Source organism: Danio aesculapii, chromosome 9 (genome assembly GCF_903798145.1).
Source record: "Danio aesculapii chromosome 9, fDanAes4.1, whole genome shotgun sequence".
Classification (NCBI taxonomy): Eukaryota; Metazoa; Chordata; class Actinopteri; order Cypriniformes; family Danionidae; genus Danio; species Danio aesculapii.
In genome coordinates this window covers 11287046-11304672 of record NC_079443.1, presented here as the reverse complement: position 1 = coordinate 11304672, position 17627 = coordinate 11287046, and the positions used below count along the sequence as shown (strand labels likewise).

Below are 17627 nucleotides of genomic sequence, written 5' to 3'. Positions count from 1 at the left end.
GAAATTATTTTAATTTATAATAATAATTAATAATGTGCATAGATTGAAATAATTTGTTATTTTCAGGTTCATGGTTTGTATAGATTTCTTTAACCTCCTAGGGCTTGAGTGTCCACATAAGTGGACAGCACATTTTAGCTCTTAAGTGGCTATTTAAAATACTTTGAATGTTTTATATTTTTTTACAGACATACAGTGTCATCTTGCAACTGTTTTGCAGCATATGAAATGTCCCAAACACTATTTTTAACTGTCCAAAATGGGAATGGTTTTTACTCTCTGATAGTCAAAGTTCAAAAAAAAATTCTATGTTAAATATGCATTAAAAAAATTTAGGAAAAGTGTTTTATGTAAATTCAGACAATGAGTCCATATATATGGACATCATTTTTCTCTAAAAGTACATCGTAACAAAAGATGATGCTTAGGTTTTTTTCTAACAAACCCAAATAGCAAAGAGAAATAAAAAATGCATATAAAAACACCTTGGGCCTTAAGAGGTTAAAGGTCCTGTGAAGTGCTTTGAAATATGCATTTTTATTCGATGTTTAATGTAATCTCAACCGAAACATGAAGTGAGGGTGGGACATAGAGTAACTCCTCCCCTTTATTTAAAACAGCCAATAGCGTTTTGTTTGTTATCACAGCTCTTTCAATGAGAGTAGTTGACCTCAGGGGGTGGGGCATGTGAGATACTAGAGAGCATTTGATTGGTTATGATGTGATGAAAAACTGTAGTGTGAGATGACGTGAATAAAATTGTTGGTCCATGGTTTAAGTGACAAAATACAAGCTTTGCAAGTTTATGTCAGTTTTATATCTTCTAAATGTGAATTTTGTCACTGTTTTGGGCCACGTTAGCTTATAGATATCCTAAAAACAGATAATACTGATACTAACATCTAAAAAACTTTAATTTCACTTATTTTAATTTCATGGAGCCTCTAATACTACATGTGAACAATACCAAAGCGTCCACCTTAATGGAGCTAGTTTACCCCAAATGAAAGTTGGCTGTTAATTTACTTAGACTGTTGTGAATTCACACAGGATTGTTTTGTAGAGGTTTGGATTAAAATCAATAATGTTTTTAATAATGACCAGTTTCCTGCACAGAGCAATTAATTAAATGATAATTTAGTCTCTCTTGTGTATTAAAGTGCTGGTATTCTTTGTATTTATATGTATTTTAATATTCAGTGGAAGGTGTAAAACCAAGAAAAGTTCTTCCAGTTAAAACGTTTGGTCCGAGCATTATAATAGGCTGTCCTGTTTGGCTGTCAAAAGATGTATTTGCATAACTCTGCGCACCCTGTTTGTGCAGAAAGGATTACGTCATGGATACAGTTCAGACAGAATGGCAGGCAAACATCGACAAACGACCTACTTTTTAAAGTTTTGTATTACTAACGGTAGTAAAAAGTATGTGATGTACTGTATGTAGTTACGCGATGTAGTGATTGTCTAGCAATTATGCGTTTAGGAGGTGCAGTTTTAAGTAGCGATTTTATAGTGCTATCAGGGTAATGTTAGCATTTTCCAAGATCTCATATTGTACCTTTAATGTTCTGGTGGAAAAAAGTAATCACCTTCAGTGGCCTGAGACTGCAAATTAACAGCAAATGGGCATTTTAGGTGAATTAGCCCTTTAACCCAGACCAGACCAACTCCACACCAGCCAAAAATGAATCAAACTGACCTGACCCAGACAGTAACTGAGTGTATAAGTCCTGCTGTTTTCTAGTGTGGCTGTTAATCTGACTAACAAAATCCTCGAAAGTGAAGTCTTCCCGTGTATCTTCATCTTGTGCCGCTCTCAGAGAGGAAGCATCACTTAGACTGGCACCATGTGGGTGGTGCTTTGAAAAAAATAGTTGATTAGCCAGTTTCTACCCTGGAAGCAGCCAGATGACACTAGTTGTCATGGTAACAGGTCATTTCAATAGCTCTATTTTTGTCTATTATTCTGGTCAGATGTGGGTCGGAAACTGACCCAACTGCTCTCAGCGAGGAGCTACGGCAGACTGTTTCTGGGTCATTGTGTCTTTCCAATTCAGTTATTTTCTCCCCATTATTTCCACTGACAGATGCATATACTGTACATTCCGACAATAAGACAAATGTGTAAACGTTAGGGTTGTGAAAAATAACACATTTAATTCCGGAATTAATATTGCTTGTGTTTAATGGGTTTTGAGCAATTTTAACTGATTGCTGGTATTGTTTTACACTGGAACTACTGGAAGTCTTCACGCTACATGAATGGCCAAAGCATTCATTCATATAAAACTGTACTAATTCGAATTTTTGTCATGTCATATTTACACTCACAGCTTTTATTGACATTTTAGAATAAAACATTGAATGTCTCTTGTCATATTTTATAAAGTCATTATTAACAAAAAATGTAATCTTTTTGTAATATATCCTATGATGGTGCACGAGGCAAACAGCAAAGATCCGAACCTCACTTTCTATTGCAGGTCAGATAGCAAAGATTTTTCACCATTGTGAAAATGCTGTTCTGAAAGTTTGAAAGTCATGTCTGAACTAAATTATGTATTTATTATTTATTATTTATTAAATAATTCAACCATATGAAATTATACAATAAAACCAGTACCAAAATGTTCAGAAAAACACCCTGCCTATTGCAAAAGACTCTTTTTTGGAAATAGCACTTTATTTATTTTATAATATTTTTTAATATCTTTTATGTAAAAATTGTAAAAGTCAATTAAACTCTGACACCATTTGAGATAAAATATACAAATCAACTCTAAAATTGTGTGTCGCCCACAATTGAGGTAACTCTCCTCAAAGGCTGTTAGTTCAGCATCCCCTGTTCCCCCGCCTGTTCGGTCCACACTTTGACGATGCTCCGCTGTTCTCCTCTTAACTTGCACATGTTCAGACCCTACTGAATTAACCGCATCAGCTAAACTTTCCCACTCTATTTTTTTGTTTTTTATTTTTTTATTAGTTCCAGAGTAGGACAAACTTGCAAATAACGCCGTTTTTCTCTGGTCTACCTCCCATATGAGCACCTCCAATTCACATTCTGGAAAGTTTCTCTTTTTGCTTGCTTTTGCCATTGCTTTTTCGTTTGGTTTTGCCAAAGTGGAGTCATTACCATATTTATTAGGGGGAGGAGGCAGTGAGGGGTTTTGTGCTCGTGCACGTGTGCTCAGTTTCACGTTAATTCAGATGTACAAAGAGAATATGCGTGGGATTCTGCGTATGCAGTGTTTCATACATCTGATTTTTTTACTGCGTAAGCACATTTACAGCTTTGTCCGTACCAAATGTTTTAGCATGAATTCAACACTTTGTACATGAGTCTTTGTACATGAGGGCCCTGGTGTGTATGAAATGCCTCTATGTGTTTCTCAGTCAGTACTCAGGTACTGATTTGATTTCTCATTTTGGATTTATTACACTATTGCACTTCTTCTAAATGCAAATTTTGTCACTGTTTTGGAGTACACTAGCTTATAGATATCTTAAAAACTAACAATACTGATACCAACATCTAAAAACTATTTTAATTTCATGGGACCTTTAATGAGTTAAAATCTTATGTTTTGAGAGGAAATCTAATGTGAATCAATCTGCATTTTAAAATGACAGCATTCTAGTAAACTTCCTGTCTTTATCATCAGTTAATCAAATGTTTTAATCCAACACAAATACAAATCATTCACTCATTGTTCTTTTTAAATAATTTTTTTGTTAAAATAAGGATGAATTGAAATGGTTGTTGTGCAGTAAAGTCTATTCAGCCTCTGTTATATTTGATTACTTTATTGCATTTATGTGCATTTCTGGCCATATGTTAAAATTGAAGTTATCCCCAGTGATCAAAAAATAGAGATGATTACAAAAATTATTCACTATAATATATTAAAATACGGTGACGCAGTGGTGCAGTAGGTAGTGCTGTCACCTCACAGCAAGAAGGTCACTGGTTCAAGCCTTGGCTGGGCTAGTTGGCGTTTCTGTGTGGAGTTTGCATATTCTCCTTGCGTTTGCGTGGGTTTCCTCCGGGTGCTCCGGTTTCTCCCACAGTCCAAAGACATGCGGTACAGGTGAATTGGAAAGGCTAAATTGTCTGTAGTGAATGAGTGTGTATGGATGTTTCCCAGAGATGGGTTGCAGCTGGAAGGACATGTGCTGCATAAGTTGGTGGTTTATTCCGCTGTGGCGACCCCAGATTAATGAAGGGACTAAGAATGAATGAATGAATATTAAAATACTAATATAATGTTAGTTTACATTATATGTGATTATTTGCATTGGCAGATTTTATTAGCAAAATCTATTATATTTTATAGATTTTATCAATCAGTGACAGCACTACTATTGCAATTATAAATAAAAAAGGTTAAATATTGAATAAACCCTCCATTCAATGTTGTATTCCCTGAATAAACAAACAAAAAAACCTATCAATTAATAAATTAACTAATTAATGACCAATTTGTAAGAGGGCCTCTATTTAATTTTTTTAATATAATGTTCCCTAATTTTGGAACTTGGATCTCACTGCTCTCTTCTTTCAAATCATTTCTAGATATCAAGTCTTTAAAGGGCCATCACAGATCCCATGAGCCAACATTGCAATTTACACCTTTTCTGTAATAAGTGTGTGGGATTTAAATATGGTTAAAATGTGTTAAACGGAGCTGGGAAGACTGTTGCTGTGGCTGAGTACTGCATTTATTAATAGCTGAAAATGACTAGTAGTAGTAAATCTGTTTCTTCTGTTTGTGTTTTCTTGCAGAACCGTGAGCTTCAGATCATGAGGAAATTGGACCACTGCAACATTGTTCGTCTGCGTTACTTCTTCTACTCTAGTGGAGATAAGGCAAGTGTCTCTCAAACTTAGTTCCTGGAGGGCCGAAGCGCTGCACAGTTTAGTTCCAACCCTAATTAAACACACCTGATCAAACTAATTGAGTCTTTAGGTCTTGTTTGAAACCTACAGGTAAGTGTGTTGAAGCAGGGTTGCAACTAAACATTGCAGGGCTGTTTGACACCCCTGATCTAGATCGTTCATTTGCAGAAAATGACAGTACAATATGAAATAATCCATATGTTCAAGTGTATCTGTCTGCGGACTGCAAGACGGGGGCGTAAGATGAAAGGGTGAACCTTGTAGTAAGTTAGAGGTGTAACATGCAGTTATCGAGATCCCATTGAACCATGCGAGACGTCACAATGAGATGTTGTTGGCAAGATGGCAGAAATACCAACCAGTGAACATTTTCATCAGATGTTTTTATGAGCTTTCTCCAAATTTATCCACAATCAATTCATCTGATTTTTGTATTATATTCATTCATTTAGCACCTCCACCATTCAACTCCACCGACTTCTTCATCCATTTGTCATGACAGTTAGTCGACTCAGCGTCGCCCTCTGTTGCAAATAACAGTACAATTGTGAACGGACCAAATATGAAAGGCTCCGCATCTCGTGGCTGTACGTTAATAACAGTGATTATTGGGTTTAGGATTGGGAAAGTGTAGACATTAATAACAATGAGGGTTGGGTTTAGGGTTGTAATTGGTATAGACGTTAATAACTGATGGTTGGGTTTAGGTCTGGAGTAGGTCTAGGTTAATAACTGACAACATAGTTTTGACATGTCTCCATAACTTCAAGTTACGCCTCTAACGTACTACAAGTTATCCCACTAAGGGGGTACTTCATGTTACGCCCCTGTCTTGCAGTCCACAGACAGACCCTATTCCATGTTTTCAATCCTTTCACGTGTGTGTGTTTGTTTACGTGGATTATGAGGACACAAAATTGTATAATGACATAGTTATGACCTAGTTTTACTTTATTAAGCTGGTTTATGAGGACATATAGTGTGTCTTTGTAATTCAAAATACTTAAAAATCATACGCTAATGGGTCTTTTGACATTCAAAATTTGCCACAGGTTTCCTGAGTGTTGGGTTTAGGCGTAGAGTTGGGCCAAATAATAATCGCCGATATAAGTAAAACTATATAAAACAATATAAAGTTTTGACAATATAAAATACCTATGGAGAGTTCTTGTAAACCTTATACAGTATATCAGTATGGGTGTGTGTGTAAATCTGTAAAATATTCATATACATTTTTCCCCCAAATATTTAAGGTCTAAAAACAATTCATATTAGATGTTGGTATAAATTTGGTAAGGTTGGTTAGAATTGTAATGTAATGTAATGTGTGTATTTATAAAGTTATTGTGTATGGTCATACACCCAAAGTACTTCACAATCATGGGCTAGATGATGCGTTGGCTGCCAAAGGACAACGGCGCCAGTGTGCTCACCACACACCAGCTATAGGGGGAGTGGATAGACAGTGATACAGCCAATTTAGTGGATAGGGATGATTGGGAGGCCATGATGGTTAAGGGCTGAGAGGGCCAGGACACCAGGGTTATACCCCTACTCGTTACGAGAAGTGCCATGCGATTTTTAATGACCACAGAAAGTCAGGACCTCGGTTTATCATCTCATCCGAAAGACGGCGCCCACTGACAGTTTGGTGTCCCCTTTATTTTTACTGGGGCATTAGGACTCACACAGACCACAGGTTGAGCGCCCTCTGCTGGCCTCACTCCCCTGCTGGCCACAGCAACCCAGTTTTCCCAAGTGGTCTCCCATCCAGGTACTGGCCAGGCTCAGCCCTGCTTAGCTTCAGTGAGTAACTGGTCTTGGGCTGCAGGGTGATATGGCTGTGTATTCGAGGCTATATTAATGATTATAAGTGCAAGTAGTTAGAAAACTAAGGAAAAACAAACATTGTAATTACATTTAAAATATTGAGTATTTCATTAGACATTTCTATTGCAGTAAATAAAACTCAAGATACATTTTAGTCATTTTATTTGTCAAATATACAGTTTTAAAAAATTATAATATAAATAAATGGTTCTTTATTAAAATGAATGGTGATTATTGTCAGCATCGTCATTCCATTCTTCAGTATTATATCAATCTTTAAATCTGTTTATATATTCTGAATGCTTGTCCGTGTTAATTAACCTATAATGGAGTCTCTAATGACATCCAGATGCAGACTTTAGAAACATTGACTCAGAGAACTTCACCCATCTTTATATCTACTAGGCAAACATAGACCTGATGCTCTCTGACTGACATAATAAAGACAAACACAAGTAAATTATGTCAATGCTGCAGCACTGGTTGACCACCAACTGCACATCTAGCTCACTTTCTTGGTCTTGATTATTTCACCCATCATACAGACCCTCTCGATCTCTCGCCCACATGCAGTGACTTTGCAAAAATGCCTGACCACTGCTTTTATTTTTCCTTCTTCTTTGACAAACATTGTTTCGAAATGTCAGTAGCTGGTTTCCGCTCACACACCCACATGCGCCCCGGCCCCTCTGTAACCCAGAATCACAGAGAACCAAGCACCAGGGTGAAGGCTCACTGGGACTGCATGGAAAACAGGTCCATAAAATAATGAAGAAGTCTAGGAAAGTGGAGCAACGGCTAAAGGGAAATGAGGAGAGAGAATGGTTTAGATATATGTATGTTTCTACGGTGGTAGTCATATTTTTGCGAAAAAGAGTTTTAAGGAAGTGTGCTGTTATACTTCTTTATGCTAAAAATAGGAAAGTATATTTCCAGTGTACTTTATATGTACTTCTCTGAAATGTACTTTATGTACTTCTCAGAAATATACTTAAAATTGCAATTAAATATGCTTGCCTTCAAAAATCAAATTGTGTTGGGACAACATGGAGGAATTAAGTTTAATATTTAGTATTTTACAAATTTAAGTGGATTAAACATAAAACAATCAAGTTGTCCATAAAAGGATGAGTGTACTGAGAGAAATGTCATCGCCACCATTGCCACCATGGTGTGTTTTCATTTTAAAATGTATACATTTTGTTACAGTTATGCATGGCATCCACACTTGTCCGTATGAACGGGTGATATGGACTTAAAATGATATTACAATACTGGTATTTATTGTGATAACAATATTATTAACAATATTTCATATGTAACCACTAAGAGACAAAACACATTCCCGTATCTTTAGAGAAAAGCATTAATTTTCATATTTTTAATTTTTATAATTTACACAAAAAAGGGTTTTTGAACCTGCTCTTGGATGTCCACTATCCCTCAGAGCTCAACCATAGTTAAACACACTGAAGCAGCTGGTCAATGTTTTCAGGGTCATAAAAACTGAACAACATTGTAAAAAGGCTGGGTTCCACACAATTTCTTCATGCTGTCCCAACACAAATCAGTTAAGGTAACTTAATTGTTTTAACAAATTTAAGTGGATGGGACATAAAACAATTAAATTGTCCCAAAAAAGCTCAATGATTGTGTTTTTTCAGCTCATTTTAATTTGAACAAGCAAGTGAAAATACGTGAAAAACTAAAAACTAAAGAGGGATCATTTAGGATTTACTGACTCGAATAAGATGCATATTCATCTTATAGTAAAATGGATATATTTCATATTTATTTTTTATTTATACGTTTTTTAGTACTGCCTTACAGGATGGCCCTGATTCACAAGCAGATGTGCTGAAGCAGGTTAGAAATAAACATTCCAGTACAGAGTTTGAAATGTCAAGCATACATTGTGATGTTATTTCTGTTCCATTCATACTGGATGCTAGATGGCACCCTTGCGCATAATTTACACATATACTTCACTAAAGAAAAGACACCAGGTACGGTTGTTGCTAGATCAGACACGGCAAAGAGCTTAGAATCACAGAGAGGCGACGCTCAATAGAACGCTCCATTGTAACAGCAGCGCCCAGCGATTCCAACATTCTGGAGTGAAAGCGATCGGCAGTCCATTGGATCTTATTGCTGTTGCGATGGCAAACAGCTGCTTTGTTAATTGTTTATTTATTTAAAAAGCGCATCAAAGCTGAAAAACAACCTGAAAGAGGCTAATGCAACACCTAAAATCATAGACTATTGATCATCAGCACTTTTAATAGTTTATTTTACAGACTTAATGTTTAATAAATGAAGCATACTTGTTGTCTTGAAACTGTCACTTTAAGGGGGAAATTACTTTAAATGACTTTAATTTAATAGTTTACACACTGTCATAATTCATATTAATACTGACATGATAAATTAAATTACCATGACTTTCAAAATTGGATGTTGATAACAGATTTAACACTGCTTTTTGTTGGAGTATTATATTATAATAGTGCATAGTATTTTTTTCCAGTGTCGTCTGTTAAAAAAAGACTAATAAAGTTTTCATTTAAAAAGCTACTTTCTCCAAATTTATTTATTTTTTATTTTTATATATATTTTTATTCATAATTTTTTATGTTGTCATCAAAAATCATGGAGGCCATACAAACTACCACATAATGTAGTTTTTGTTGTAGTTTTCATTGCGTATACTCATATTTGCTTCATCCTAATTTGAGTAAAACAAAACAAACAAAAAAAGTAATTAAGTTATTTTGTTAACCTTGATTTTATGTTATATTTTAGATATCAGATGTATTAAACTTAGTCTTGTCAACATTTTGGAAATTATCTGTTTTCATTGGAATATTGTTTTAAAGGGCACATAGTTTACCTCTTTTTTATGATTTAATATTAATATTATGGTTCTTCTAAGTGTGCCAGTTTAGGTTCAGTTCAAAACACAATTCAGATTTTTTTATTATAATGTGTTAAAAAGTGTCATGTTGGGGGCGTGTCCACAGCTTGCTGATTTAGGGGTGTGTTGCTTCACATGTAGATTAGTTTTGGCTTTCCGCCCATTGTAACAAGGGGGCGGAGCCATGAGCTCACCCGCTCTGTGTTTGGGAAGACTGAGAGAAGGAGCAGGGGTGAGAGGATCAGCAATCAGTCATACCTATACGAATCGGACACAGACTAAGCAGAGAGTACAAAATCATTTGTGTCTTTGTATAGTTTTACAGCCAACTGTGTGCTAGTTTCAAGTGCCGAGCTTGTACACCGAGACTAATAACCACGCACACTGAAATAACTTTGACTGAGGCACGGGATGCGTCGCTCGAAGCCGCGAGACACTCTCTGTGGCGCGGCAGAAACATGAAGTGTCCCGAATCGTCGCACCATTGTGTGTACCCTGATAGAAACCTATGTTTAGAATTATAAAACTCATGGCGCAGCGTCAGGTGTAGCAGCACCTAGTTAAGATCACAGGGAGCTTCTGTGATCGCGAGAAATGCAAACGGCTTAGAATCACAGAGAGGCGACGCTCAATAGAACGCTCCATTGTAACAGCAGCGCCCAGCGATTTCAACATTCTGGAGTGAAAGCGATCGGCAGTCCATTGGATCTTATTGCTGTTGCGATGGCAAACAGCTGCTTTGTTAATTGTTTATTTATTTAAAAAGCACATCAAAGCTGAAATACAACCTGAAAGAGGCTAATGCAACACCTAAAATCATAGACTGGTGATCATCAGCACTTTTAATAGTTTATTTTACAGACTTAATGTTTAATAAATGAAGCATACTTGTTTTCTTGAAACTGTCACTTTAAGGGGGAAATTACTTTAAATGACTTTAATTTAATAGTTTACGCACTGTCATAATTCATATTAATACTGACATGATAAATTAAATTACCATGACTTTCAAAATTGGATGTTGATAACAGATTTAACACTGCTTTTTGTTGGAGTATTATATTATAATAGTGCATAGTATTTTTTTCCAGTGTCGTCTGTTAAAAAAAGACTAATAAAGTTTTCATTTAAAAAGCTACTTTCTCCAAATTTATTTATTTTTTATTTTTATATATATTTTTATTCATAATTTTTTATGTTGTCATCAAAAATCATGGAGGCCATACAAACTACCACATAATGTAGTTTTTGTTGTAGTTTTCATTGCGTATACTCATATTTGCTTCATCCTAATTTGAGTAAAACAAAACAAACAAAAAAAGTAATTAAGTTATTTTGTTAACCTTGATTTTATGTTATATTTTAGATATCAGATGTATTAAACTTAGTCTTGTCAACATTTTGGAAATTATCTGTTTTCATTGGAATATTGTTTTAAAGGGCACATAGTTTACCTCTTTTTTATGATTTAATATTAATATTATGGTTCTTCTAAGTGTGCCAGTTTAGGTTCAGTTCAAAACACAATTCAGATTTTTTTATTATAATGTGTTAAAAAGTGTCATGTTGGGGGCGTGTCCACAGCTTGCTGATTTAGGGGTGTGTTGCTTCACATGTAGATTAGTTTTGGCTTTCCGCCCATTGTAACAAGGGGGCGGAGCCATGAGCTCACCCGCTCTGTGTTTGGGAAGACTGAGAGAAGGAGCAGGGGTGAGAGGATCAGCAATCAGTCATACCTATACGAATCGGACACAGACTAAGCAGAGAGTACAAAATCATTTGTGTCTTTGTATAGTTTTACAGCCAACTGTGTGCTAGTTTCAAGTGCCGAGCTTGTACACCGAGACTAATAACCACGCACACTGAAATAACTTTGACTGAGGCACGGGATGCGTCGCTCGAAGCCGCGAGACACTCTCTGTGGCGCGGCAGAAACATGAAGTGTCCCGAATCGTCGCACCATTGTGTGTACCCTGATAGAAACCTATGTTTAGAATTATAAAACTCATGGCGCAGCGTCAGGTGTAGCAGCACCTAGTTAAGATCACAGGGAGCTTCTGTGATCGCGAGAAATGCAAACGGCTGAAGTATAAGGTAGACTCAATGAGAAGTACACATGTTTGCAAACCTACCTAAAGATACAACCAATAATTCCGATTAGAGTGATAATGTGGAGAATATTGATCTTGTGTTGAGCCCAATGAGCCTTGCATCTAAAAATAGAGCAAGGGTGTTCCTTTAGTGATGTTGCTTCGACTCACGCTGAAAATGGCGGATGTGAATCAACAAACTGAAGATATGATGACGTGCCTGTCAATCAATATTGGTGGGTGGGGGGACCGCTCTCCTACGTAAAGTTGCGGTCGGTTTGAAAACCGCTCCAATTGGTCCACCGTTTTTTATGTTGTTAAATTGAAAAAAATACACTGGGTGTGCTTATATCACCCCAATATGACGGTCTGTACACCATACATGCACATATGTCTGTCCAAACAGCTTGAAAAGTAGATTTTTTTACCATAGGTGCCTATTAAAATGTTTTAAAATGTTACTTTTCAAAGGGCATGTACTCATTTTAACTCGTGTTTAATGCAATATTTTAATTCATTCTGTCTAACGTTAGTCCTCCGTGCTGTTGTTCTATTGGAATTTTCATTCCAAAATGACCACCGTGGGACACTAGTGGCATCTAGTGGCTGTTTACCAAATAGCAACAAAGTGTCGCCTCTTGGTAATTCTATGCTCTTTGGATACAGTTGCGGCCAGAAGTTAACAAGAATTATTTCTGTTACTTAAATACTTACTCACAGGGCCGTTTATATCGAAGTTGATATTTAGCCACACCATGTTGGTGTTTCTTAACATAGAATTTTTATGAGGTGGGTCATTAACCCAAGGCTCAACCCCCAACCTGGAGGACCAAATTATTTATATTATTTATTAAATTTCTCGTATATTGTATTTTATTAACGTCATTACAATCAGTAGCTGTACCGAGTATTATTTATGTTATTTATTAAATTACCCAATAAATTGTATTTTATTAACGCCAACCCTTATCCTAACCGTTACAGTACTGTAAAAATATGAATTATTGTTATAAAAATGATGCTATATTTGTGTGCGTATCCGCAGCTGTATCTAGACTTCACCGTCAGACAAGCTGAAAGAAACAAATTAGTGGATCGTTCACAAGGACAATAAACAGACGCTTGTAGCAATATATGATTATTTGTGTTCCTTAAGCCATGCTGGGTATTTTATAAGCATAAAGTATATTTGCAATGCAATGCTAATTGACCTAGCCTTTATCACTATATTGAATACTATAAAATAGTATGATTATTTCATTAAACCATGGTTGTCACAAAGATGGTTTATTTCAAACACTCGACTGATGTTTTGAAATAAATTTAGATGGAAAGTATGCCAATAAATCTCTTTTTTTAAACAGCCTCAAATGCAAAATTATCATAAAGACGTACTACTGTAATAACAACTCATTGCACAGACCAATTATAGCCTAGGTTTTATTGTATTACAATAAGTAACATTTTTTATTATGAAGATGATTTTTACTGGTATGTTTCAAATGATAGGATATCAACCATCCCTACTACTTTCCTCTTCAGCTTGAAAAATAGAAAACTCCAATTTACTTTGGAAATGCAGATGTTCTGTTTCAGTGTAGATGGACTGAAATACAAACGTTTGAAAATAGAGATGTGGAATTCCACAATCGCTCTCTGACTAGTCTTCTGAACAATTGTGTATCATTCCCTGATTCATCAAGCCACTCTCATATGTCCATTACTCAACCTGTAGACTGCAAGTATGGATGCTAGCATAATATGCGTATGCCTAGTGAATGTGAATGGTCAAGTATCATGCTTTTTACATTTGTTTACATACTTTTTTTTTGTTTAGTGTCATTTTCTTGAAACTAGTAAAAACGGTAGTCTGATAGAGGAGTGTTTTTTTTTTTTGATGAAACACCGTTTTAAAACTGAAATGCACTAGTGTAAATGCAGCCTCAGTCTTCAAGTAGTCCACTTAAGCCCAGGACACACCAAGCCAGTGGTCACCTTCGTTGGTCTGTCGGTTAGTGTCAGTCCATCTAGTTGGTTTGGTGTGTTTCACATGTTGCCTCTTGTTGGGTTAATGACGGAGCTCACTGGCCCGATTCAGCATGTAGAATTGCATTTTGAGAGTTATCTAACTGGTTATTTAATAACAAATCAGAGCACGATCATGACATAGTAAAGGGATATCTCCTTGTAAAGTCATGTCGTATGGAATACTGTTTCCGGGTCCAAGCTGCTACTCATTTGAATTGAGAAAATATTCGTCTATGACCTTTTTTTAGTCATATCACATATTGAAGTGAATTTTAAATGAAATCATGGGGTACACTACAGTCTCTGGACTTGCTGCATCACAGACACCAATATTTTATCAATTTATTAAAAAATGAATCACTTTCTGGCTATCTGATATTAGACATGGATATATATATATTTTTTTTTTTACAGAGCAAGGAAATTTTTACAGTATGTCTGATAATATTTTTTCTTTTGGAGAAATTCTTATTATATATATATATATAGAAGACACATCTGAAGATCCGGTTTTCTGTTGTAAACAAGAAAACACCCAACACTATTGGGTTTCATCGGTGCTATTTGTTTGGCATTGCCTTGGTGTGTCCTGGCGATTACAATACAGTGGTCCCTCGCTATAGCGTGGTTCACCTTTCGCGGCCTCACAGTTTCAAATATTTTTGTTTAGTGCAATTTGACGTGCTTATTTATTTATTGGATTTTTTTTCAACGTGTTTTTAGATTATGTTCTGCGTCCTGATTGGCTGTAGACCATTGTCAATCAATCTCCTTCATGTCTCCTGTACAGCACAGAATGCGTTCAGCTTGCCAATTAACAAAAATCGCAGATCGCTAGCAGAGTTCCAACAAAGATGCAAAAAGGGTTGTAACTGTTCGCAGCAAGACCATCGTAAAAGGGGGTTGCACACCGGATGCACCGCACCACTCAACACCATGCATTTTAGAATTGTAAACACAGGTTTATATCAGGGTACTCACACCAGCACCGTAAATCGGCTGCTGTCTGCGGTGCCCAGCTACGACTCAGAACACTGTTCATATTTCTGCCACGCTATCTGAATAATTTCATTCTAAATAACATGTGTATGTGCGTGTCCGGTGTGTTACTTACAACTGTCATGTGAGCTGCGCATCTGCTGTGTGACCCCCTTAAGGATGGAGTATGCTTGGTTTGATGATCAGTGACTGCAGGAAAAAGAATATTACGTTGGATGCCATCATTATCTGCACAAAAGCTAAAAAGATTTATGAACCGTTTGCTGACAGCGATGAATATTTGCTCCTTACAACATGTATAATATTGGACTTATCTTTCTACGAAGGTTTGAACTTTAAGAGTGTTTAAACAAGAGAGAAAAGTGTGAAAATGTGAATGTCTCTCTGAGAAAAGTGTATAAAGTGTGTAGTGGGGTATTACAGCTTTAAAACATCTATAATAATTGTAAAAAATATAGCTGACTACTTCGCAGATTTCGCCTATCGTGGACTATTTTTAGAATGTAACTCCCACGATAAACGACAGACCACTGTACTTTAAAATATATATTTACCATTAAGTACTTCCTGTTTTTTAAAGAGTACACCAACATTCTGCTCGCTGAGAACAATCCCTTTACAAATCACACTTATGTTGTGGTGAAGTAGGTGAATTTTATGTAAATATCTCTTTCCAATATCTGCCCTAAAAAGGAATGCATTTCCCAAAAGCATATAAGTCAACAATGGCTGCAAATTAGCCAAGTAGTTCAACGATTTCAATGTTGAGAGGCTATGTCAGTCATTGCGACCCACAGTCAGTACTATGGTCAGCTTACAGCTACCATGGTTTTAACTGCGATTTTAGCGGCTTTGTTTTTGTACACTTGGCAGTTGAATTGTCTAGTGTGAAGCAGCCTGAAATCAGAGCACATCTTGTCTCCATGAAAAGATAAAACAGAAAGATAGAGAGAGGAGGATGACGTGGGCCTGGAGAGAGAAAGAGATTAAAATCAGACTTGAAAAGAGAGCATTCAACACAGATGAGGTGGCGTCATGTCTGGACGTGGCCCGTTTTCTCCACAAAACAACTTCCACTTTAGCTAAGTGGCGCGATTAGGAGACGTGTTGTTGTGTCTCATTGCTGGCAGAACTGTGCTCTAGATCTCGACCTCACAGCCTTTTAAATGACTCTCACTACAGTCACAGGCATCTTTCCAAAACATAGTGAGTGGCCTACTGTAGCTGTTCTGACTACATAGATTTTTACAAATGTGAACTCAGAACTGCCACAGTCAGCCCTAAATCATTTAACAACAGTTTTTTTTGTGCTATATTGTATTAACATATTTGTATAACGTATTGTATTAAGATTATTTGTATAAAAATATGACTTCAAGTATGATTATTATTATTGAGATCTTTTTTTTGCATGAAGATATGTAAGCTACTACTATAGGCCTACTAAGCAGTTCCACCTGTAAAAAAAAAAAAGAAAAAAAACTTAGATGCTGGCTGCTTTTCTACAGACAGTGAGTAAAATCACTGTATTTCTGCTACCGGCATCACAGTATTCATGTATTTCTATTCATTTCTTTTAGCGGTTAGGGCTGTGTGATTTGGGGAAAATATCTCATTGTGATTTTTTTTTTTACAGAAATTGCGATTTCAATTTAATTTGCGATTTAATTTTGTAGTCAAGCTTTAGCTCAATAACTTATATCATAGCTTCTTACTACTAAAATGCAGTGAGTGTTAGTTAAAAAACAAACTGAAAAGATATTATCTTAATTAAACTTTTATTAATTTTTTTTATATTTACAAATAAAACCATCTTTTTTTCTCTAGAGCAAACAGTAAAGACAAATAAAATTAACTTTCTGTAAACAAGTTGATTTCAAATTAGGGTGATTGTGTAGTTTAAAAAATAAATAAAATAATTATAAAAATACAAAACACTCAGCAAACTAACATGGCTGAAACAACTCAAATGCCATTATCCCACTTGTCTGTCTGTTTGTTTTTTTTTTTTGTTTGTTTTTATTGGGGGTGTTCCACATAGTTTTGTTGCGCAATTCTGATTGGGCAGCACAAAAGTGTGCTCACTCAATTGGTTAGTTAGACTATCAAACACAGACAGCAGTCACACATTTGCTCTGGGCGGGGGAAATTAAATGGTACATATATTTCATATCGCTGCCTCTTTTCAAAACTTTTCAAATCGCGATTGGATTTTGATTAATAAAGCCCTAATAACTGTTATATTATTTTCCTTGCAAAAATTCAAGTCATTACTTGTATCACACAAACAATCACAAGAAATGCTAACACGGTGTCCTAAATGCAATGCGACACAACAGAAACATTTAAATAGCAGCCATTGCAATCACAATGAAATACTAAGGGCTAATAATCTAATTAATAGATATTTAACCTATTCAACATAATTAAAAGTACATACTGTAGGTTGAATAACTGATGTTGTTTATTTGCACCGAGTCACAGTTCAGACTTTAATTTTCAAACCATTTGCTAGTTTATTTTTAAGATCTAAGGTGAACTATTGGCTTGTGCTTTTTTAAGTATGGTAAAAAATGTGGTGTAAAATGGTGTTCAAATTCACATTAGTAGCATTTACACTGAATAAAGCACATAATCAATACCTGAGGATATCATTGTCATAGTAGTTTATGCTGTTATTTTGCGGCAATGTCGTTTCTAGAAATAGACATTTCGCTCTTGAACAAACTAAACTGGCTGTAGTGTATGAGTGTGTGTGTGTGTGTGTGTGTGTGTGTGTGTGTGTGTGTGTGTGTGTGTGTGTGTGTGTGTGTGTGTGTGTGTGTGTGTGTGTGTGTGTGTGAATGCAAGAGTGTATGGGTGTTTCCGA

At 35.9% G+C, this 17627-nt stretch overlaps 1 protein-coding gene across 2 annotated transcripts in view; it reads left to right on the top strand.

Moving 5' to 3' along the window:
• Positions 1 to 17627, top strand: part of gsk3ba (glycogen synthase kinase 3 beta, genome duplicate a) — a 107122-nt gene that overhangs the window by 50779 nt on the left and 38716 nt on the right. For both annotated transcript variants that reach the window (XM_056464785.1, XM_056464786.1), the window contains exon 3: positions 4784 to 4867. In XM_056464785.1, the coding sequence (XP_056320760.1) occupies positions 4784 to 4867 (84 nt within the window). The remainder of the gene's footprint in view (positions 1 to 4783; positions 4868 to 17627) is intronic.